This window comes from Eulemur rufifrons, chromosome 6, assembly GCF_041146395.1.
Source record: "Eulemur rufifrons isolate Redbay chromosome 6, OSU_ERuf_1, whole genome shotgun sequence".
Taxonomy (NCBI): domain Eukaryota; kingdom Metazoa; phylum Chordata; class Mammalia; order Primates; family Lemuridae; genus Eulemur; species Eulemur rufifrons.
In genome coordinates this window covers 71,251,867-71,278,044 of record NC_090988.1, presented here as the reverse complement: position 1 = coordinate 71,278,044, position 26,178 = coordinate 71,251,867, and the positions used below count along the sequence as shown (strand labels likewise).

Genomic DNA, 26,178 nt, shown 5'->3' with positions numbered 1-26,178 from the left:
TTACCAGTTAACAGGTTATGTAATGTTTTGACTAAATTGGCCGTTTCTTAGAAGGTAGAAGCGGCAAGAAAGGTGGACTTTTTATTGATATTGAAAAATGAAGAAATGAAAAATTAATTCTGTGTATATTTTTTATACTCAGGGCAGCACTTAGGGTAGTACCTACGATAAAATCTAAACCCTCTGCTAAGGAGAAAAAATACCACCACCACTCACGTCCCAAAGTGTAGAAGTGCTAGACTTCTTATAACTCTCAGGAAAAGTTGCCATTTGAATGTTAACTTTGTTTCAGAATGAGCCATTGATATAGAGACAAACAACATTTTTTGAATTTTATCTTTTTAATTCTTTAATCAGTGAGGACAATAGTTTGCTGTTTATCGGTACAAAACAGCCCTGTCCCGGGTATACAAGGGTATACATAAGTCTGTAACATTATTAGCTACAGTGAATTTACTTTACTAGACAGCATAGCAAAATAGGATTAACTAAAGATATACTTTAATAATAAAATGCTTTAAAATAACATGAAATCAATGAACATTTGACTGTACAATTTACTCGTCAAAATATAAACGTATGTCAGCTTACGTATGTGAATTACACTAAGTCATTCTAAACACAGCCATGTGCTTAGGAATGTGTGAAACAGTTCATAAGCTACTCTCTAAGGGGGTGTACTGAAAACTTCCAAAAGTACCCCAGATTTTTGGTCATAGATAAGAGATAAACTTTAAGGCAATCTTCCAAGTAAATGTAAACTTTTCTGAAGTAGCCTTTGCAGTAAAGTATTACTGCTGTGAATGCTCTATTTATTTGTAGTGCTGTTGGATATTTTAAGTAGCACATTATCACACTAATTGTCATTTTGTAAAAAACAGCTTAAAAATCCCGCAATTATAAAAATGTCTGGGGTGCTTTTCCTCATGGACATAAAGCAGGCACTTTCTGTTGACTTCTATTGCAAATTCTAAATGTTTTCTCCTAATAAGTTTTTATCTTTAGCTAGAATTGTGTTCCTAATGTTGTTTATGCTCTAAAGACTGTGTTCACATATTGAGAAATAATTTGCCTATAATTTGTCTAATTTAAATCTGAGTTTAGAATTTCTTTTAATAGGTGATATTCTACAGAAGCATTAAAAATAAATAGTGCTACTCTTTGAACATTTTTCAACATGTTGACATTTTTCTGTCTGTTACACTTTTTTCCGAAGTAGTTTTCAGAGCATGTGAACTAAACTGACTACACTGGAGAAGTGGATACAGGCCATTATGAGAGTCCCCTTGTAGTGACCAATTAGTTTCATTTAATCTCCTTCTTAGCCTTATAATTTGCGGAGACCACCAAGTAATTATCGGGATTCATGTCCTTGAGAGTTGGAGATTTGCTTTGGATGGGGGATGTTTTGCCATCCACACGGGAGATCTGCAGCATTCGGCAGGGGTCGTGTTTTAACAAATACCCTGCAAAGGTTTCCCATCCTCCTCCCACACGGACCATGACATGTTTATTGTGCAGCATCTGAAATGAAAGAAGAGATAAATGTTTTAAATTCTGAGAAGTCTTATAGTATCTTGAATCATCTCTCAGTTCTAGTGAAATAAGTGCGTTTGTTTGTCTTGTATTTCATGCCCCATTGTTTTTCTACTTGGTGCACAGTGTCTCAGCATATAGTTAATGAAAGAAGCCTTGTTTTTTCTATGCAAGTAGATGGTGGGTGAAAAACATTCCGAGGATCCAGCTTTGCCATGCAATGGGAACCAGCATCTGTGTATAATTCTTTCATTTAATGTGTCTGGATGCCTCTTCCTGACATCTGATGTTCCATTATAGCCCTCACCACTGCCCCCAGTTCCTGCTTACTGGGTGCTTATTCTTCCCAGGGCCAGGTTATTCCCCTCTGAACCAGGACTTAAAGATCATGGAAAGGTCAGCTATTGAATTATAATATTAACAGTCACACAATATGAATATGAAATAGAATATCAATATCCAATATGAAATAGAATTGAAAATGAACTAAAAGAAAACTGACGTCTTCCCCAGTCATTGTCTGAATGCTTCAAGGCAAGGTGTTTCTGAACAGCCAAGCATTTTTCTTTACTCTTATTCTTCCTAATTACTTCAGAATAACGTCTTTTTAAAAAACTTACCTCCAGGTTCAGGAGCCATCTAGAGCTCCAGGTTAACAAGGCTATGGATTTAACAAGTAAAGAATGCATGTATAATAAAATAATAGTACAATAAAATCATGTCAGAGTTGTGGAGGTTTGGAATGAAAGCCAAAGAATGTGACCTTAGCATCCTTCAAATATCAGAAAATTTAAGATTAAGGGGAAAGTTGCACAATCACTGAAGACCCTGATGACCTCCTCTCCTGCCTGCAATTTTATGGATACATATAGGCAATGTAATGTTGGGAAGGGGATGTGATTGTGAGAGGGAGTCTGGGAAGTCACTTTCATTGTAGAGCCCATAAAATCTATTAGAATTCCTCTTGCTCTGCGTCAGCTGGAGGTTCAGACTTTTTGACTCCCATCTAGTAGGGAATAATCTTACTGCTCTCACTTAGCTTTTGAGGATCTGATGAAAGTTTTGAACCCTCTTTCTATATGCCTGTATTCACAAATTTTTGCATGTGTGTTTAGGAGTTTCACAGAATCTCAGAAGTCTATCCATTGATTCAAACTAAGAAACTCTCGTTTCTAGGGTTGATGTAAAACAGTTTTTAAAATAGAATAATGTGAAAAGTAATGCAAATGTAATTAATAACAATAATTAAAATTATTAGACTCACAAGAATTAAATTTAAAATAACTCTAGGGGCTATTCTCATTTAGAGTATTAGATTTTAAAATAGAAAGAACCCTAGGAAACATCTTCCAGCTAAAAGTCTATAAAGATATTTTAGAATCAGAATCTACTCATTAAATAAAATCTCAAGGAGAACCCCTGAAATATAAAACAGATAAAAAGAGTTAGGATTTAGCTTGTAATTACTTCACCTTTCCTGGTCCTGCCAGTGGTACCAAGTTCCTGTTTTACAGATGAGGATACTCAGCACCAGATCTTTTGATGTGCTTAGGACCCAGATTTCCTAACTCCAGTCTAATGCTTTTCCCATAACAATTTCTACTTGAAAAATAAAATCTACCAGAGCTTTTATAATTTGATCTTCATATTCCCATTCCCACAAATTTCTGTATGTGCCCCTACTGCCTGTTCAGAAGTCACTGGGACAAAACTGGACAAAAATTCCAATGGCCAGTGTCAAAATAGCACTTTGACTCTTTCTCCCACTTTGCCTATTATTGAAATTCTGGCACCTCCTAGCTCTGCACATTACATTTAAGAGTTGCCTCCAAACATTCTGAATGTCCCTGGAAGAATGCCTGAGGTCACTGGACTGTTTGTGAGCAGGCTACTTTGACCAGAAAAAAACACTAGTCAGAACGGTTTTTAAATAATTCTGTAAAACAGAGACCGAAACAGTTTTCAGGCTGGAGTATACTAATAATTTAGCACATATTCTGCTTACAGATTTCTTCATGACTCCACAGGCCCATGAAAAGACAAATCATACTCAATGTGAATAGCACAGGAATTAAATTTCTGCTCACTTCTCTTCCACATCCTTCCTACAGTGGATATTGATCTCAATCCAATATTCTTTCACAATCAATAGCTGAGGTTTAGCAGAAAATACTTTTACAATGTATCTAGGTTCACTTTTACGCGTTGGTAAGTGGAAACTAATGGACACAGTTGTACTTTTGTGAATAACTTCCCTCTCAGAAGTCTAGCTTCATCATGTGAAAGTTTCTTTAATGAGAACTACAGTTGGAGGAGGCATATGTATTTTTCCTGAGCTCTAAAAGCTTTGCTGATTGTGTGTGATTGTACTGGTTGTTGTTGTTTTCTCATCTTGAAATCTGAATCTAGGTTTTTCATGTGATTATCTCATCCTTTGCCTTTGATTGCTGTTCTATAGGCAATCACTGGAGAGGTGTTCTTCTCCAAAGGTATAAGACCATCCTCCCACTACCAAATTTTTAAAGGAAACAACAAACGAACAATATATGACTTATATTTTTAAAAAATTTTCCACAAAATTAGAAAGAGAGCTTTTCCTTTTTAGAAACAGATATAACTTCCTATAAAATGTTTTTATTTGGTCTCCTTGAGACACTGCTTCACATGGACGCCTTAGGAACTGGGACATTGCTAATGCTAAAATCAGATTATCAGAGATTTCTTTCCCCTGAAAGACTACTATTAGGTCTCAGCTTTAGTAGTTTGTTTGGTTTTCCTAATTATTTCTAGGCTAGGTTTTTGTTTTTTCCTCATCTTCCTTATGACCCAGTCACAGCTCTGAAGCTTGGGTCAGAACTGTTAAACGCTTCTCTCTTGTTTTGGAGCCAGCCTTTTTTTCTTATTCTATTTGGTTCCTAAGCTACATTAAAAATTAAAAAATAATACATGTATAAATGCACTAATACTTTTTACTGAGTGCCTTCTTGATGCAGTATTTCACAAGGGTCTAAGCATCATGATCCATGTACAAATGTATTTTTCCATAATACTTAAAACAAACAAACAAAAAAACCTGTCTCCATCTTCAAAGAAAAATATTGAATGTATATTGTAAAGGAGTAATTGTGGAACCCATTCCTTTCCTCATGCCTCATTTTGGCTACTCATGGGAGTTGGAAGAGTTTTAGGTTGATAATAGTTTTCCACAGCAAACTTTAGAAATCAGATATTCCCTAATTCCCTGTGAGATAGGTGGCCCTATCTGAGGATATACTCAAGAAAACAGGCTTTTCAATTTTGAGACATCCCTGCTCAAATCTCAGACCTTGTTAATGAGTAACCTATAATTTGCTAAGAAAGCCAGTGGTCAAACTTGGCAACAGTGTCAAGCATGGGATTAAAGTATTAGGGTCATAAAAAAGATAACAAGTGTTGGCAAGGATGTAGAGAAAGGGAACCCTTACACACTATTTGCAGGAATATAAATTGGTTCGGCCATTATGGAAAACAGTATGAAGGTTTTCCAAAATATTAAAAATAGAACCACCATATGATAAAGCAATCTCACTACTGGGTATATATCCAAAGGAAATGAAATCAGTATGTCGAAGAGGTATCTGCACTCCCATGTTTATTGCAGCACTATTCACAATGGCCAAGACACAGAATCAACCTAAGTGTTCATCAACGAATGAATCAAGAAAATGTGTTATATGTGCACAGTGTAATATTATTCAGCCATAAAAAGAACAAAATCCTGTTGTTTGCAGCAACATGGATGAACCTGGAGTACATTATATTAAGTGAAATAAGCCAGACAAAAAGACAAATATTGCATGATCTCACTCACATATTTAATCTAAAAAAGTTTATCTCATATAAGTAAAGAGGAGAATAGTGGTTACCAGACACTGCAGTGATTGGTTGGGGAAGATGATGGGGAAATGTTGGTCAAAAGATATACAATTACAGTTAGATAGGAAGGATAAGTTTAAGAGAACTATTGTACAGCATGATGACTATAGTTAAGGCAGATACATTGTATTCTTTAAAAAATTAAAAAGAGTGGATGTTATGTATTCTTGCCACAATAAAACTATGAAAGTTAATACATTTGTTAATTAGCTGCATTTAACCATTTCACAATGTAATATATACTTCAAAACATCATATTGTACATGATGAATACATATATTTTTATCTGTCAATTTAAAAATAAATGAATAAATAAATAGAAGAGGACCCATATATAAAGTCCTTTAAAAAAGATATTAGGGTCATAGAGGGTTATATTTCTGATCATAGAGACCTAAATCCCAAACCTTTTCTTTTTTAACTTTTGGTATGTGCTCAGTCTCAAAAACAAAAAAAAAAGTTTAACACCCACCCTTATCTCCATAAAAAAAAAAAAAAACCTCTACTTTTTAACATAAAAATAAATCAACCTGCTATAAACCAAATTACTCTTAACTCTTCCCTCCCTTCTCCCATAACACTTGCCCTACAATGAGCTCTTCCAGCAGAGCTGCTGAGCTAGTTTAGAATGAAGATTATACACTTAATCCAAGAACTCATTCCATCTCAGGAATCAGTGACATTCATTAGACCAACCGCAATTAATTGATCCTCTTTTTTTGTTTTTTTCAACTCCATTTCCTTTTCCTCTCTCTTATTCTCAAACATACTACCCATTCCTACCTTCATCAGTCTACTGAAGACTTAACTTTCATTTCACATGCATCCTCTCTCTTGGTACCTCTACAGGCTAATTTACCTGAAACTATATTTATGCTTTCCTTGCCTTTTACTTCTCAGAATGAAGTCTTCCTGTCCGGGTTCAATTCCTACCACTATGTCACACTTCCCATTAACTCCCATTCTTGTGTCATACCTTGTCCTTACATCTGAGCTTCTTGATAGTTAAGTTTACACTTCATATCTTCACTTCTGACTTTGTTACCATACCACCCACAGTATACATTTCTTCTGCCCCTTCTTCTTAACTGACTGCATAGGGAAAGGGAACCAGATGGCTTCTAGATGTATCAAATCCAATGAATGGTCCTAAATCTTTATCTTTCTTGATCATTCTCCCAAGTGAGGTATCTGATGATATTGAACACTTCTTCCTTGAAACTTCCTACTCCTTGACTACCTAGTGAGACAGCGAACTGGCAGATACTGCCTTGGGCACTGCTTTGGGCACTGCTTTAGGCATTGCTTTGCTTTGGGCGTTGCTATAGGCATTGCCTAGCTGAGTCAGGAAGTCTCCAAAGTTTCAAACTACTCTGATCAAAACAGGATGGCAGCAGGGCAAGTTCCAACTGGTTAGAACCAAGATGGTGGATAAATAGAGGATGTCACTCTGATTCCAGGAAAACACTGCCCCTTTCATGAATATTCCTCCCCTTGTTTAGCCCACAATTAAGCCATTCTTAAATAGAAGGGCAAAAGGAACCACAGGGCTTGTTCTCTTCTGCAGGGAGAACTAGCCTCTACTCTGTATGTCAAGCGGACTTTCTACAGTTTCTGAATAAATCTTGCTTTCACTTTATGCTGTCAGCTCGCTCCTGAATTCTTTATTGCATGAAGCAAAGGACCCACTTGGACTTCAAGAGGTGTCCAGTATTGGAAATCACTTTCCTATGGCACTATGACAGGGCTTTCTTTCCTGGGTTGCCTGCAACCTACCTCATTGTTCTTTTTCTGCCTCCTTCATAGGTTCCATTTCTTCTACCTTTTTAAGTTTTGCTGTTCCAAAGGATTCTGTCCTTTCTCTATTGCTTTTCTCACTCTAATCACTCTCTATTTTCCCACCTCATGGTTTTCACTGCTTTTGTCTTATAACTCTAGCCCTTGCCACTTGCCTGATGGTCAAACATCACCTCCCTCTGGGAAATCTCCCATGGTCAGTTCCCTCACCCGATGATAAGTGAATCCTTTCTTGCTGTGTGCTGTTTAATTTTACACATGATTTCACTGTTTCATTCATCCTACCATATTGTAATTGCTGATTCATCTGTATGCACCTTTTCCTAATTAAGTGAGCTCTCTGAAGAGCGGAATGGTGTATTTCTCATTTTTGGAATCTCACACATGTAAATTAGGAACAGTGACAATACTGTAATCATATACTCCTTTTTAATTATACTTCCACAGAGTGTACTTACTTTGCCTAACCTATGCTATTATCAGTATTACTCCAATTTTATAGATAGGAAAACTGATGCTTTAGAAGTTAAGCACCAGTAAAAAAAAAAAAAAAAAAAAGAAAAGAAAAAGAAAAAGAAAAAGAAAAAAAACTGCTTCAATTATAAGGGACTAGTTAAAATGAAAGAAGTTAAGCAACTTGAGGAAGAGCGCACAACAAATCAGTGGCAGAACCTTTTCTTCCATTACCCCACATCCACATACACTGTAACATGCCTAGATTTCAGTTTTCATACAGGCTTAGTTACTTTTCCAGTGATAATTTAGTACAGGCAAGGCATCATTAATATAAGAAATTGTAGTAATTAGCTTAAGCAGAGTTACTGTGCTCATTTAAAATGATTTATACCGCTATGTCCTAATAAGCCCTAAATAAACATTAAATTTAATTTCAGAAGATTACCCTCTAATGGCCATAATTATTCCAGTAATAACATGTTTCAATTGTAGGTAACAAGATAGAATGTATTCATATTAAGGTATCTGTTGGCATAAGTAGGATTGGCCTTTGATGCTCTATTCAGCATATTATCTTATTGTTCCTTTATTTTGATGCTTCATGTTGTTGAACAACTTTGTGTTTTCCATTTCAAAAGGTAGCACTCTTGACAGGAAGCATCAATGCACATGTCAACTGAGTGCAGTCATGTATCACTTAACAGTGGGAATATGATCTAAGCAACATGTGGTTAGGCCATTTTGTCATCGTGAGAACATGATAGAGTGTACTTACACAAACCTAGAAGGAATAGCTCCCACACACCTAGGCTATGTTATAGCCTGGTGCTCCTGAGCTATAAACCTGTACAACACACTGCTTTGCTGAATGCTGTAGGGGACTATAATACAATGATAAGTGTTTGTGGATCTAAATATAAAAATAGTATAGTACAAATCAGTAATATAATTTTATGGAGCCACCCTTATTGACTGAAATGTCATTATGTGGCACATGCCTGTATTTAATGTTGGGTATTCAGTCCTATGTTGTTGTTTGCTGTATTTATTCTCAAGTAAAGATAAGTAAGTTAGAGATGCTACAAATTTTTCCCCACCCTATATGTTGCACAGTAGCAGTTTTGCATGTTAGGTCTTATTATGGCTGTTACCATTTTCTCCAATTGGCCTCATTCCTCACTGTGCCTCTAGTCCTAGCAAAGGGGAGGTGATCTGTTACTGACTTACGCAACATTTGTCGATGCTGAAAGGAAAAAAATAAGACAGTAACCAAAATCTTATCTAGACATTTCACCCAGTGGGCTCAATGAAGTTTTATAACCATAACCAGGCTGTTGTAAACATTGTAAACATTTTATTTCTTCATGTCTATGAGTGACACATATTGCTTGTGCAGAGAAAAGAATTAGTATGCCTCAAAATTGTATTTTTGTTTTAAAACAATTTCTCTCAGTAATGAGAAAAAACATTCCCTTTATTAATCAAGGGCATTTTGTTTTATGACTTTTTTGTCTTATGATGCTTAATCATGTGTTTTCTTAAAAAGCCTTTGCATGCATAATAGTAAAAGCAAAACTTTTTCTTTACATATGAGTCATACACTATTAGAGAACCTACTATGTGCAAAGTAGTCTACAAATATGTTCTGCTGAATAAAGAGGATACAAAGAAAAAGAAACCTCAAGGTCATTAGCAAAGCTCTTGTTTCACAGATGTGCAAACATTCAGAGAGAGGGTCACACAGGTGGTTCACTAGAGCCAGGCTAGAAATCACATCTCCTTTATTCCCAATCTAACACATGCCCTTACAATTAGAGAGCTGTATTATTCCAAAATATGTTATTCTAAAATTGAATCCAATATTTAAAGGTAGATATATAATCAGAAGTGGTGTTAACATGTCAGATAAGTCATTATCTTTGTCTTACTGAACCGAATGCACGTTTTGTGAGACTACAATATGTTTACCTAATGCCTGCTTTGTAGCATCATCTTTTTATTTTATTTTCCTAACATCAAAGGGAAAAAAAAAATCTATCCATAACCAATCAAGTTGTATAGCTCATCCAGACACTTAATTCAAAGGAAAAAAATGGGTTGAAAGGAAGTAAGTTAATTCTCTTATATTAACTTAGAACATAATGGAAATTACGTAAGTTGTAGAAATGATCAATCAGTAGCTTCCTTCAAATCACGTGGAGGTCACTACAGCATCAAGTGATCTAGTGCTCTGGCTCTTATTGTGATAACAGGATTTCAGAAAGGAGTTTTTTTCTTTTTCCAATTATGTGGCCTGGAGAAGCAGGCTAGAATCACATTATATGCAGTTAAGAACTTAAAGCAAGAAAAAGACTATTTTTTTTCTTCTTCTTGGGAACACTAATTAGTGTTTAGAAATAGAAATGCATCAACTCATTTTTCATTGACAAGGAAAAGCCTATATTTATGTAGATCACAGAAAATCTCAGGTTTCACTAAATGAAAAAAATGGTCACATAGGAGAGCCAGAAAAATATTATGGATTTATTGATAATATCCTTGCTTTTTAAGATGACAAAGTTCTATGTAGCTTAGCTATAATACATAAACAACAAATAAGCAAAAACACTAAAAAAAAATACCCACCAGGAAATGTCTTATAAATGAGCAGAATTTAAAATTAAAAGCTTCATGTTCATATTTGGTAGCTTTATTTAATTTCTCAGTATAAATCTTCTTGAATGTCTATGTCTGTCCAAAATCATAATTTCTATGAAATGCATCAGGTGTTGTCACCCTCACTGGATGACATTGATAAATCTGTTTCATTCTGACTCTAATCTTGTGTTCGTGGCCTTGAAAACCAAGGGCAACAAGAGTATGTCAAGTGCTCTGAGCAGGGATGTCATTAGACCCTGAGGACGTGAAAGGTTTTCAGCAGGATGCCTCTCATCTCTCACTCTTCACTAATCCACCGTCTACTCCAGCCCCTAGGTGATTTTTTGGGGGAAAAAAAAAAAAGTCTGATCATGCTACTGCCTTACTTTAAAACCTGTGTGTGGTTCTCCATTGCTTATAGTGTTTTTCAGACATTCTTAGTGCCAGCCCAGCTGAGAAATATGGCTCATTCTTATTAGCATGGTAAATTAGCAATGTGTCAAAAGATTCTGAAAAAGCAGTGGTGGCAGGGGTTGGGGCAGAATCAGCATCCCCAGGATGGGCAGAAACATATGTAATTTGGACAAATTGAGAGCAATTCTGATATCTCTTCTCCTACCTCTCCCTGCCTCCCCTCCTCCTAAGAATAACTAACCTGACATACAAGGCACTTTATGGTATAGCTACTATTTTCCTTTCCCACCTTCTTTCTCACTGTGCCAGTTATCACATATTATTGTGCAGGATGTGCACTGCACAATTGCATTATATTGTCACAGGTCCTATTTATCTATGTCGAAGCCCAATATCCAAATTACCTACCCCACAGATATTCTGAACTCTTTAAAATTCCCAGGAAATTTCATGCCTTACTACATGAAGAGAATTATTCTACATTCACCAGGTGAATGATAGTGAATCCCTTCCTTTGATCATTCAACAGATTATTTGTTGAGTGCCAGCAAGGTAATTCTTTGCTAAGTTTCATAACCTGAGGGCCTAGCACAGTGCCAGGTATACAATGCTTATTACGTGGCTGTATGTATTATTTACGAACAGATAGGAGAAAAGGAAAGTGAAATGATTTGTGTCTTTATTTAGAAGAGAAAGTCTGAAAAAAATCAGGGTGTGAATGATAATCTACACCAACCTTTGCTTAGAGAGTTTCTTTCAGAGAGAGATTTTGGGTCAAAAAATGAAGCTATATCAGGGATTATATAAGAAAGAGGGAGAGTGTGTTGAGAATCAAGAAAGAAATAGAAGAGAAAGTGGGAAAAGGGGAAGGAGAAAGAGAAGAAAAAATGACAGCATTCACAGTGAATTAAGTATATCATACTATGCATGGTCTTCCACAAATCCTCATTATACCTGGAATGCATTTCAAAAAAAAAAAAAAAACATGGCTCATAGGAGTAATAAATTGATAAATTGCTTCATAAAATTTTCACTCCTTTTCCATCTTTTTAATGCTTAAATGCTGTGGGTCACTCGGCACAACTCTGGGTCTCATTAAGCCCTTCCCCACTTAATGGACCACAGAGGCTCATGTTTCTGCTCGATCTGTTAACTGCTCTCCACTGGAGCCATCCTTTTAAGAGGCAACTGTATCTGACACTGACTGCCTAGAGGAGACAACCCACCTAAATTTAGATCGGTTCAGCCTCCTGGGATATCATATGCTTCCTAACACCTCCTTGTCAATCCCATTCAGTGTGTGTTTTTATAAGGCATCATAACTTGAGTGAAAATATTGGTTTTAGAATGCAGTCATCTGCTCTCCAGAGGAAGAGTGTTAAATTAATTTATAGGACAACAGATTCTGTCGTTATCTAATACTACTCCGAAATGGCATATGCTCAAAATTGGGCGACTGGGAATTCAGCTATCTGCCTGAGGGACCCTGACACATGGAAGAGTAGGAAAGCAGGTGTTCAATGGATACTTTGCCATGTTGAAAGCTTGGTTCCAGCACTTATCAAGGTAAGTGATAAGGTCACCTGTCAGCCGGGCAAACTGAGGCACTACTGGCAACACATGGTGATTGAAGACTTCTTTGCTAATGGTTGGGAATACATCTCAACCTCTCTCGCTATGTGAAATTATGAATGGTTGATCACAGCTCAAATAAACAAGCTTCTGGATCTTGCACTTTATTGCATAAGCGTTTTTTCACATTTATTATCTCATTTTAAATTCCTAACAGTCCGTTAGTTTATTATACCCTTTTCTTAGGTAAAACTTCAGAGAGGTGAACAACTGGAAACAGAGCAGCAGCTACTATTTGTTTTGTCTTTACCTGACAGCCACTAGTTATGGCTGCCACTAACTTGCTGTATGACCCTAAGAAACTAATCTTTCTTTGCCTCAGTTTCTCATCTGCAAAATAATGGCTACAATAATTCCTTCCTTCCATAGTTGTTTAAACAAACATATTAACATGTGTAACCATGTAGCAACAGTACCTGGAACATGGTGTATACTCAATAATAATAGCCTATTATTATTGTTTTAAAATAATAATGTTGTGACACTGCTGCTGCAGATGCTGATGATAAAGTCTTTACAGATCTTATTTCATTTAATCCTTGGAGCAGCTCTAAGTGGTTTGCATTATGTCCACAGTTATAGATAAGAAAACAGCAACTCAGAGGGACTGAGTAAATTGCCCAAAATCACCTAGCTAGGAAGTGACAAAGTTTAGATTTGAACCTGAGTCTCAGAATTCATACAATGCTCATTTCCACTTAACTGTACACTCTAAAGGGACTTTGTCCAGGGTTACAGTCATCTGAGTTCTTATCCAAACACTTTCCAATGGCAACACCTCTTTCCTTTAGGAATACGTATTGTCATTTTATGATGTTGCCATTGGTGATCATGTTACCCAACTCTGAATGAACCCCAAACCCAGAACAAAGCAGGTGCTTAACACAAGCTTAGAACAATTAACTTGAATTTGAACCTGATTGTTTCACCCATACAAAAATGTTGAAAGCACACCCAGAGTGCCTAGTCCTTGGGCTCACATTCCAGAATAAAACCATATTAAGACCCTGACAGTCTTCAAAGTATTAATACTTCATCTTTTTTTTTTTTTTTTTTGAGATAGAGTCTCGCTTTGTTGCCCGGGCTAGAGTGAGTGCCGTGGCGTCAGTCTAGCTCACAGCAACCTCAAACTCCAGGGCTTAAGCGATCCTACTGCCTCAGCCTCCTGAATACTTCATCGTATTTCATTTCATCTTGTTATCACAACCACCCAGTGGTTCAGCAGGCTAGTATTACTGTTATCATTACCTGGATGGAGAAATAGAGATTCAGAGAGGTTAAGTGGGCAGCTCACGGACACACAGCGCACCAATCTTCTGATGCCCAGTTGTGTGATTCATTGCCTTAAGTAATAAATCATACATTAGGGGGAATGTAATCCTCAAACCCTCATTTGGAAGGTGAACTGTTATAAGTGCCCTGAATAGTGAGAGCCAATCCCCCACATGAACAGAGCCTTGAGTCAGAAATATTCTGGCTATTGGGGTTGGTCAGAAAAAAATCCCTAGCCTGCTATTGTTATTTTCTTTGGGGCAGGGGGTGGGGGGTGTGTTAACTTCAGAGGCTCCTTGTAGAGACTAACAAGTTTCAGTAGCTTCTTTCTGGAAGCAAACATGAGAACAGCAAACAGATGACATATAATGACGGACTGGTGAAAAGTTCCATTTGCATCTGCTTAGAAGTATGTGTAGGAGCACTTAATGCCAACGGCCTGTCAATTCTCATCTACTTGTTATGTAAGGTCTCCATTTTCCCAGCTCTGCACCAGATGAAATTAAGAAGGCTTAGCTGCAATCTAATTACCCGTGTATGGCACCGTTTCAGACAGGGAAGGCAAAGTCATAATAAATATTTTATAGAACAGTCAGCACAGTGAAAGCAACGAGGGGGAAAATGGTGGTGCTAGAGGGAGGATTTGTATTTGGTCTATACCAGAGTGAAACTAGAATTTATCCACCCCAAAGATGTAACAACCGTTCAGAGAAGAGGAGCTGGGCTCCAAGGGGCAAAGAAAAAACATTCCTTCCACTAAGCAAACAGGGTCACATTTGCCTGATTCAATCTGAGTTCCATTATCTCTTCTAAACTGATACCAAAATCCAACAGACAGGCTGGAATAAGCACCGAGAGAGCCAAAGTTTAACACTGGATGGTTTCCAAATTGGTATCTTCCTGATTCTTGAAAGGTAACAACACAGTTTGTAATCCAGATATTCTGAAAAACTATTATGTTGCCACTGATTTTAATGTATCTTTATTATATTGATAGAACCATTAAAATGGAAAATTAAGTATAATTAAATACATTCACTTCAATTCTATTGGCAAAATATTTGAAATAAGTCTCTTTCCAAAACTTCAAAGTCCCATTCCAATGAAAGGCAAGAAATAAAAATGTTACCAAGCCACAGGAGAAAGGGAAATTGGGAGGAGAAAATGACAGACGAGAAAGATCAATGCATTTTTAGAAGACAGAAAACAGGCAAATGAGTTGTGACTGACTAAGAGTGAGGGAGGTGGAACTTAAAGCCTGAAATGGCAGGTGCCAAAAAGAGAAGCCATTCAAATCATGCCTTGAAAGTATTGACAATTTAGGTTTTAGAATACCAGCTAGCTCTGTCAGGTGAAAAGAGAAATTCAGCTGTAAGAATAGGTTGTAAATTGCTCTAAGGATTGGTTAGCCCCCAGAATGACTATGCTCCCACCGTAGATTGCCTGCGCCAGTGACTTTGCCATCACAGCAGGAGACTGAAGGTTTATCTCTGCAGAAACTGAATCAGAGACATTTCAGTCTGGGAGGTGACACAGCTACAGAATGGAGAGATGAAGAGATAAACGATAAAACAAATACAGTGAAATGTTCACTGCAGAACCCAGATGGTAGTTATGTGGGTATTAACCTCTCTCCATGTTTGAAAATTCTCACAGTAAAAAGTTAGAGGAAAACTACATGCAGAATCCAATCTGTTCTCGCCATCTCCACTGCTGTCTGTCTCCTCAGTCCAAGTTTCCTTCATCTTACCTGGATGGCCGTCATAACTTTCAGATTGGTCTTCTGGCTTTTACTTTTGCCCCTCAGTGTATTATCAACTGAGCAACCTCAGGGACACTGTTAAAACAGAAGCCACCTTGCGCCATAACTCTGTTCAAAACTCTGCACAGCTCCTCATTTCACTGGGAGAAAACTACAGAGCTTGCTCAATCGCCTACATTTCCTATGTGATTTGGACGCCTTTACTTCTCTGACTTCATGTCCCGCCACTGCTTCGCTCATGTGCTATGTGACACCCATGTTGGTCTCCTTGCTATTTCTCAAACACTCAGGCCCACCCTGGGCATTCCACACTCAGTGTTCTTCTGTCTAGAATCATTTCCCTCAGGTAAGTGCAGAGCTAACTCCTTACCTGAGTCAGGCCCTTGTTCATATCTTCTCAATGAAGCTTACTCTGATCACTCTTTTGGACTTGCAATCCCTCCTCCTGGCACCCCCAATCTACCTTACCCTCCCTACCTTTTCTTCTGTACCCCAGCACGGCATATGGCATTTTTCACTTTCTAACAAACTAGCTATTTACTTACTATGTGTTTCTCTCTATGCAAGTCTAATCCCTCCCAATGAGGGTTGTCAGATTTAGCATATAGAAATACAGGGTACCCAGTTAAATCTGAATTTGAGATAAATAATGAACACTATAATATTTGGAACATATTTATACTAAAAAGTATTTGTTGTTTATCTGAAGTTCAAATGTATCAGAGCACTCTGTATTTTATCTGGGAACCCTACACACACACACACACACACACACACACTCTCACAAACACAAATATAAAGTCCTTAGGAGAGTCAGGGATCCTCTGGTATAGTCTTAGTTCCTAGAATGCTGCCTGTTTCATAATATATGTTGAATAAATACATGTTGGATGAATGAGTGATTATAGGTGTTCTCAGGATGAGCCCTGAAAAACAAGGGGGTAATCCAGAGAAGACTGTGATCCAGAAAATAGGGGACACAACAGAGGAGAAGTTAAGGAAGTGTCAGGATGACAGTATGAGACAGACCTGGGGAGGGGAGACATGTGGAGGGGCCAGAAATGAAACTGATCAATTAATGATGTGTTTGCCTGTGACACTATTGTGATGGGTTTTACCGTTCTCCCAGGGGATCTGGTAAGGGCTTCTTAGCCATACTTAGGACAAGAAAACGAGACATTACTGACTTCAAGGAAAATAGAAATTGTTATGAAAAGGAAAAGTAATCATAGTACCCTACAATATTTACATGGTCACTATAAAGTAAATATTGCATAGTGATTTCGCCATCACTGTGGCATGACTAATGACATTGAGCAAATAGGGAGGAGGAGGAGTCTATGTGTGGTCAGGTGACAGGGGAGACATAAGATGGCTAGACCATTTTCCTGCTCCTCCTACAGGAGGAGGTTTATAAGCGTAACATAGAAAATGTCTAAAATTTAAAAACTAAAAGAGAACAGCATTTCTTTATTTATTTTCTGCTTCAATGATCTGTCCAGCTATGTCAGTGGGGTGTTGAAGTCCCCAGCAATTATGATGCCACAGTTCATGTCTTTGCTTCGATCTTATAGAATTTGCTTTATGAATCTGGGAGCGCCTGTGTTAGATGCATATATATTTAGGACTATTATGTGTTCTTGTTGAATTTCTCCCTTTGCCATTATAGAATGACCATCTTTGTCTTTCTTTACCATTGTAGATTTAAAGTCAATTTTATCAGATATGAATATGATTACATCTGCTCTCTTTTGATTTTTGTTTGTGTGAAATATTTTTTTCCAGACCTTCACCTTGAGTCTTTGTGGGTTAGATGTGTTTCCTGGAGACAGCAGACTCTTGAGTTATATTTTTTCATCCATCCAGCTAGGCTATGTCTTTTGAGTGACGCATTCAGACCATTAACATTGAGCGATAGAATTGATGTGGGCTGCTGTTCTGTTCATCATGTTGGATAGTACCTTACTACTTTGCTTTCCCTCTTATTCTATTGTTTTATTTGGGTGGTTTTACACTCGTGGGTGTCTATTGTGCTGATCCACGTATAACGCAGGTACAACGAACACTTACGGGTATACTTCCAGCCCCCGTTTAAGCATTGTAAAAGCTATCCATATAACAAAAACATTTGTGCCCCCTTAATGTTTTGAAATAAAAAAAACTAAGAGAGAACAGTGTTGTTATATAATTTATAAACTTGAAAGACAAATACAAGATGAAACTGGTTCTGCTTCTGGGTAGAAGTCAAAAAGAAAGAGTGGAAAGGGATAAGACGGGATGGGGCAGGTTTGCTGTTTGGGGGCATAAGTCTTATAGCACCATTTTATTAACACAATGTACATGTATTTCTTTATAGAAAAGTAAAATTAAATGTAAAACACCCAGTTCTGCTACCTAAAAAATAACCAAAGCAAAAAGAAATAGAATTTCTAAAACATAAACGTAAGAAAAAATATTTTAACCAAGAAAATTGTTTTATTACTATGAAAACCTTATTCTTCTTTTGCAGACTAGATGGCATGCTCTCATACACTTCACTATATAAAGATGCAATTTTACCTGAATCACTACTAAATTAATGATGATCTTTCTTCCCCCTAACATACTTCAGGAGTAAGAGATAATGGAAGAGTATACAGGCCTTAGGCACAATCTAGCCATCTATTCTCAAATCCATTTCCTAACATTTGAATAGTACTTTCTGGTTACAAAATTCTTTCTTACACCATTTCATTTTATCCTCTAAGGTTACTTTTTAAATTATTTTCATATTATACGTTATTTTAGTTTCTCCCATCCCCAAACAAGGCCATCACATTAATAATATCCTTAGACAAGGCCATGACATGTACTTAGGAACTCAAAGCTTTGCTATTTGTATTATTTTCCCTTGTTTTATCTCCTTTTTTCTATAAGATACTTCTGACTCCCAAATAATTATAAGCTTTAGTGTTTCTCTTCCTGAAACTTCCTTTGCAAGATCATGATTCTTTGTTCTTTCTATTTCTCTCCACACTTTCCATAGCTTGATCACTACCATGTTCTCTATAATCCTAATTGGCTCCAAACACCTTCCTGAGGCACAAAGACAAAGTGTTCTTCTTCTAATTCTGTGTTTCTCAGTTATTTTTAGCCTGGACTATACTAATTTTTGAATTCTTCAAAACTTTAATGATCATATTGTTTTCATGCTATTTAAAGAGTTTATGAGCATAGAAGAAAATTATAAACCAATTTCATTTATCAATATGTATGTAAAAATTCCCTTTTGTATATATGGTCTTTTTTAATCCTTTGTTTTTATCTTCCACACAGCTATGATCTTTGCTACAGCTTTTAAACAGTTTGACCGATTCTGAATTTTTTTTTTTTTTCACTGAATATTCTGATCCCATCATTCATTTTCCAATATGAGTAAGTAAAGCTTGGAGATCACTTCCAGATGGTTCAGTCTTCTTAAAGATGAAGTCCAGAAGAATTAAACAATTCATCACTGACTGTGCCTATCCACCCTTGCTTCAGAGCTGGTCATATGCTGACTTATAAATGAGATTATTGTTCCATGGGGCCACTCAGAGGTCCCTGTAGGGAGGATGACACAAACTGTTTATAAAAGCCATACATAACTGGTGCTGTAGGAAGTTCTCATTAGGTATTGCCCACTGAAATTTAACCCTGTTTTCAGACATGAACTTCCAAAGCTCCCATGTTGACTTTCTTTGCTCTTAAATCTACTTTTGCCTCCAAAAATTCCAGTAAACTCTTTTCTTTCCAAGGTTTGCACTAAAAATTTTTACAGGTTCATCTTCTATTTCTACATTTTTGCAATTTTATATTTTTAGTCTTTCATTTATATAATTCTGCTCATGACTTTCAAAAGTCTCTCCTGGGTGTGTGAGTGTACATACAGGTATGTTATATACACACAGATAGTTTATATAAAGTTATCTCATCTAATATAAATAAATATACATCCATCCCCAGTCTCATGTCTTTTTTCCTTCAACTATTGTTAGAAGGATGTTTTTTGTCTAATCAAGGCCTGCTTGACACACTGGAACTACTTTCTATTTGTTTGGTTCATCTACTTCTCTCAAATGATGTGTATTTTCTTATGACACAAATCCTCAGTTATGTGGGTCCCTTGGCCACTTCCTTTTTTTCTCCAATAATACCTGTGTGTGATGATATGTTCTTGTTTGTACAAATATCATCACATATTTCAAGAACTTCCTTGCATAGCTATCTCTCTCCATGTCAAAGAGAAACCATAGGTTTTTCTGATAAACACCTTCCTGTGTCCCTTTTATTTTACGCTAAACAATGATGCTGAGGGAGCCCCAATCTTCTTTCCTTCTTGACCAGTCTAACCTACGTTTCCTAATACTTTATTTCCAATTCAGCTAAAGCTCCATGATATGTTGTTTATATAAGGGACCCATACACAGGTCCATCCCTAACTTGTTAAGAGCAATGCCAGCATTGTTGGCAGCATGAAGTCATCCCATTGTCTGTAGCATAGGTCTGGGGGACAAGGCTGGCAATGGTGTAACTCACTTCGATTCTGTGTCATCTGTATTTAGGGAAGAGATGAAAATGGCTTAGACTTGGATTAAGAAAACAAACAAACAAACAAATACCTTGAAGTGATCTTTCTCTTGCACCCTTGCCTCCAGTAACTGTGTAAGTTATCTATTCCAACCCCTGACCTTTGGTTTGCCTTATAGGAGACAAGATACAATTATGAGCATTATGTTTCAATGCCTTAGCTTAAAATCTCTTATAGTCCTGGGACATGACACCGCCTGGTGTCCCAGGATTTGAAAGAGTTTGTCATTGGGAATGAGCCAGAGGAAATCTCAGTCAGGAACAAAGAAAGTTTTGGGAATGTTTCAGAACATATGGCTTTGAACAACAGAAGAACAGAACAGACCAAAAACAAGATAGAGAAGCTGAAAAGTCAACCCTTGTTAAGCAGTTACCAAGCTCCATAGGCTTTAATTTCTGATATCTCACAAATCGGTTCCATTTTTTGTGACTCCTGCCACCTGGTTATCAGATCCTTGTTCTCTTTCCCCAATAAGAAATAATTGCTTCCAATTGATCTGCCTTTCTTTACAGGGCCTCTGTCCACACTGACACAAGACTGAACTTACCTTTTACTGGAAAATCTTTGGCACATACATTCTAGGTTTTAAGAAGATGGCCTGAAATCAAATTTTCACCTTTCTTTCCCACATATACCTACTTTACATAGGCATCAGTCAAACTATATTATTGTTTCCTGAGTGTTATTTTTTTTAAACAGGATATGTTCTCCTTGATGACATATAGAAAACCAACCCAAATCTACTCCTTTTCATAGTTACTTTCATGGTTTTCGTATCCTCCTATCTCCCAATCAGATACCATTTATCCCTCCTCTGAATCACACTCTTGTAAATTTTAGAATTTTTTATAATTATTTATTTGCCTTATCTCTTGTATAAGGATGAAGAGATAAAAATACTTATTGTGAGCAAGGAATCTTACTCAATATTTTTATTTTCCATTGGGCCAACACTAGGTTCTTTGTACCCTTTATTCATTCTTTCAAAAGAGATTACTAAGAAAATACTACGTGAAGGATAATACATTAACTGCTGAGGACATGATATGGAATAAACCCAACATTTCCCTGCCTTCTTGGAGCTTAAGAGTATATTGACGAAACAGACATTGAATGAGTAAATGTGATGAATATCATTAAGGACAAGTCCAGGGAGTTAGGGGATTAAAAAAAAAAACATGTTTTGAAAGTCAATTTAGGCTCACTGACCCAGTGACCATTCTCAATCTCCTTCTTTTTTGTTTCTTTGTGCGGTTTTTTGGCTCTATTTTAGAGGCAGGGAAATCCAAAAAGTCACTTTCTCAGCTTTCCTTACTGCCCAACAAGTAGTAAGAAAACATCTGAAAGGAACCCATGACTGGCACCACTCATGTCCACCCTTTCTGCTTCAGGACTCCAGCTCACTGCGGGCATCTCATGATCATGAGGGTAGAAATGTGAACAGGGAGCCTACACACGAAGGGCAGCAGAGTAGAAAACAGAAAGATCCTCTGTCCCTAATGGGATAAGTATCAGTATTGATGAGCCAACAGCAGCAGTAACTGATCTCTAAACTTCACAGTATATGATGTTTAAAACACTATCAACAGGTTTTCTTTTACATGCAACTAAATGTAATCCAAATGGGTCCAAAGGAAAACTACCAGTGTAGGGAAGTCCAAGCAGGCTTCTTGGAAGAGGAACCTTTTATGCTGAGCCTTGAAGGATGGGTACACCTTAATCTGACAAAGGAAGTTGCAGCAGCAGCAGGCAAATAAAGAACATTCCAGCCACGGGAATCAAGTTTGGCTAAAGCCCTGACGTGAGGCACTCCTGGTTCACTGAAGAGGCTACAGAAGCACCTGCAGTAATGATCATGAAGAAAACAAAGGAACTGTGTCCTCACCCAAGACTGTCAGAGCCCCATAAGGCCACTGAAGAATTCTGGTCCTTAAATTCAAAGCGACGCTCTTTAAAGGCTCTGAGAAGGGAAATAACATGTTTATATTTTTTAAAGTTCATTCTAGCTGCCCTGTGGTGCTAAAATAGAAAGGAGGAAAGAGTAGACATAGGAAGAGCTATTGCAGTGGTCCAGGCTCAAGAGGGTTGACTGGGCCAGGTGTGTTGTGGCTGCTAGAGTCTTTCTTGTAGTGTCCCAATGACTTCATTATCCTCTCATTTCCCACCACATTTGTGTTATCTCCTTTCCAGAATTCACCACTGATTTACAGGTGGGGATCACACCATCCTCTCTGACACGAAGTGAGGGATATAGAGTAGGTAGGGTAGTCATAGCCCATTTGACAAAGGAGAAAAGTGAGACCTGGAAGGAAAATCGGCTCACCAAACATGTCATCTCTTTACAGTGACTTTCAGAACAGGCTCTGAGAGCCATGCCCATATATCCTGCCAAGTTAGAAAAATATTTTCTCATAATTAATGTGCTATAATGAACCTTCATTCTAAATAAAGTTTCTCATGTTATAACTCAACATTCAGAAGTAAAAAAAAAAATTTCTGTTAATTAATTTCAAAAGATGCATAAAATGATACATTTTTTTTTTCAGAGAAATATTGATTTATTCAACAAATATTTTGTAAGTGGCTACTGTAGGCTAAGCTCTGTGTGAGGTGCTGGGGAATCAGCGGTGAGCAAGATGCACATGGTCTCTATTCTCATGTAGCTTTCAGCCCAGCATGGAAAGAAAGCCTTTAGTTCCACTTGGAACAGAATTTAGAAAACAAACTTCTGATTACCACAATCAAATTAATTAATACATCCATCACCACCCATAGTTACTATTAAATATTTCTGTGTGTATGTGTGTGTAGTGAGGACACATAAAATCTGCTCTCTTATCAAATTTCAAGTAAGCAATACCATTACAGTATTATTAACTATAGTCACCATGCTATACGTTATATTTCTAGAGTTTATTCATCTTGTAACTGAAAGTTTGTACCTTTTGACTTACATCTCGCCCATTTCCCCCACTCCCTCTTATACATTTGATTCTAACTGGAGTGTAGCCCCTGAATTATGGACTGGTACTTTTCTAGTCCTGCTTCTTCTGATCCTAGTGATATGGGATAGGCAGTGTTGGAAGACAAAACACCAGCTTTGAGGCCTCATCTCTTATTGCTGAGATTGAGACTTGAGTAGCTTACCGGTGAAACTGAAAGGTCAAAAGCCAAGAGAATTGAGCCAGAATTTAAGGTTCAAGACCCTGAAGAGCTCAAAATAATGCAGGGATGATAATTGCTTTGCTAGCAAATTAGAAAAACAAACCAAAAAATGATTCTTCGGCTACAATATTTGCATTTGTATGTAGCAAGTGGTTAAACCTTTAGGACCCCAAGAATCTGTGGGCAAGCAAGTGCCTGCATACCCTAAGGATTTAGAGCTCTAAGTTATGTATTGATTGCTACAAATAAGGTTCATGACAAATACCTTGTACCAAGTTTAGTATATTCTAGTGATCCAGGTGCTAGGTATAAAATTGTTAGGGGAATAGAACATCAGTTACCTTGAAAACTTACAGACACTTCCAGGATCCAGAAACTGGTGCTGGATTTACTTCTAATCACTGAATTTTTTATGATAGCTTTGAGAGTTACAATGCTATTGAGGAATATACAGCTATCTTCTTTCACTTCAGAGACATTATGTTCCATATCTGAAGCTTAGTCACATTAGAGGAGAGGTATTAATGGAATCTAAATCTTCACATACCATGTTCTCAATGATATTTTACTTTTTTAAATAATGAAATACTTCAGGCATAGATAATATCATAGATAATAGTATTAACCATCTTGTATAGATTCCTCAGCTTAAGAAAGCATCATTTGTACAACTAAAGTCTCCCACCCCTGTGTCATTCCACTGGTCCCTCCATTGTTATATATTGTCAAAGTTTTATATTAAATATTTGTATTATTTTACAATCCTTCCACTGGTGTATGATAGTTCTTGTTGTCTCATGTCTTTCCTGTAACTTGTAATTGAAAGACTTCTAATTTTTGCCAATATTATGCATGTGATCTGCTATGTCACTGTTGTTTTATTATGAACTCCTTAATGTTTAGAGAGGTTATAATATGTTTGTTGGACATTCATGTTTACTCAATCTAGGGGCCATCATACTGCTCTAGGAAATTAATGTTTATCTACTTTGCTGATTAACTATTGACTAGCAACTAGCTCCCTAAGAGCATCTTCATCAAATTAGTGTCAATCTCAAATAAAATGACACTTAGTAGGATCCTATACTTTTTCTCTCTCATGATAGTGATCAAAATAATTATATATATATCTTTATTTACATTTTTTCTACTACAATTATAATCTACTTTGGAAAAATCATGGTAAGCCACTGTTATTTCCCAAGGGACTGCCATAATCCCTCAGATTATGGCATAAAGGGATTAAAAGTATTTATCAAATGATAACTAAAAATTACTCAGTAATTACTAATTGGTAGACACTATGTTAAGGATTTTAAATGCAGTATTATTTAATTTTCACACTAATTTTATGAAGAAGATATAATCACTGTTTCTAATTTATATTAAATAGTTGAAGAAAATGGAACATATAGATATTAATTTATTTAATCACAAATTTACTAAGTAGCAGAGCTGAGATTCAAGCTCAGGTCACTTATTATTATGTGATATTGCCACTACCAAATATATGAATGAGGGAACAAATGAATAAATGGATTGATTGAATTTGTTGGCAATTCACTAGGCATCATACAAGCTTTGTCCCCAACTAGTACAAATGCTAGACTAATTAAAAATATAAAAATCACTTTTTATGTGTAATTACCATAGTGTGCTTTTATATCAATGGTTCTCAACCATTCAGGCAATTTCTGAAGACCTTTTTGATTTTCACAGCTGGGGGCGAGAAGGGGGGTAGTTACACTGGCATCTGGTAGGTGAAGGCCAGGGATGCTATGAAACCTCCTACAATACACAGAACAGCTCCAATCCCCCAACAAGGAAATATCTCATCTAATATGTCAATAGGCTGATTTAGAAAAATCCTGTTTCTATATCCTACGACTGTTCATATGAAGAAGTCAAATCATACTGAAACTTTTCCTGTAAATAGAAAAAAATATTTTAATCATTTTCTAATCTCAATTATAATTTGTTTTTCCTACCTCTTAGGCTCTCCTTTTAGTGTCACTTTTACTACCATGAGATTCATTAACATCTAGGACTCATAGTATAATATTTTACTACTGGAATAATAACAGTAAAAATAGAGGAGGTGTGGTAGCTACATTCCTTTTTCTTCAGTGCCTTGCTGAAATACAGACTTAGGGAAATGTACAGCATTTCATGTTCCAGAGACACCCCGACACTTTCAAGAAAGATGAGCCACATGACCAGCAAGAAGCCAGTAAACCACTCTGCTTGAGCCAACCAGCTATTCAATATTACACACTCTAAAAGGGAAGGGAACAAATACATTTCCACAGATAGATCCCAACCTTATTTAACATCCGTTTCAAAAGGACTAACAACGTACCAAGCTGTTTTCCAACCTTGAATACCTATTTGAAAGAAACGCAGAGCAAAATTGCAGTTATTGAATCTAGACACGAGGTGGCAGCAGCACATAAGTACATGGGTTTGTCCCTGAGTAAAAATTTAGGGCTGCATTAAATTCTATTGGAACAAAAGAAGCAAACATGTCCCCTCCCAGCATCTCTCACCAATGTCTCGAATGTATTTTACCAGGCTCAAAACATTAAGCTGCTTTTTCTTTTCCAGAATGTATCTACTTTTCACTCTAGAATATTTGTTTCTCTCTGTGAGAGTAACAAATGTTTACTATACATCTGTGTATGCATGTATATGTATACATAACTATGTATATATACATAAATTGCATATATAGTGTATATAAATTAGGTACACAAAATTTATAATAATGATGGCCAACACAATATAATAACAACAGTATTAGTTACTTTCTGTCTAGCACTTCATCTCAGTTAACACTTTTAACAACCTTATGAAGAAGGTATTAACTTTCTTCCTTTTCAGTTTAGTTGCCAAGGATAGGAGAAGTTGAACAACTTGGTCAGGGTCATGCAGTATAATGAGCTATAGAACCTGGATTCGCATCATACATTTCGGAAAGCCCTAA

At 36.7% G+C, this 26,178-nt stretch overlaps 1 protein-coding gene across 9 annotated transcripts in view; it reads right to left on the bottom strand.

Annotated features, from left to right (window-relative positions):
• Positions 1-318: 318 nt before the first annotated feature.
• Positions 319-26,178, bottom strand: part of GAS2 (growth arrest specific 2) — a 124,411-nt gene continuing 98,551 nt past the window's right edge. For 7 of the 9 annotated variants that reach the window (XM_069469716.1, XM_069469715.1, XM_069469714.1 and 4 more), the window contains one exon: positions 319-1,524. In XM_069469716.1, coding sequence (XP_069325817.1) covers positions 1,306-1,524 — 219 coding nt within the window. In that variant the 3' untranslated portion in view covers positions 319-1,305. The remainder of the gene's footprint in view (positions 1,525-26,178) is intronic. The other 2 variants (XM_069469711.1, XM_069469709.1) reach the window with 1 other exon arrangement.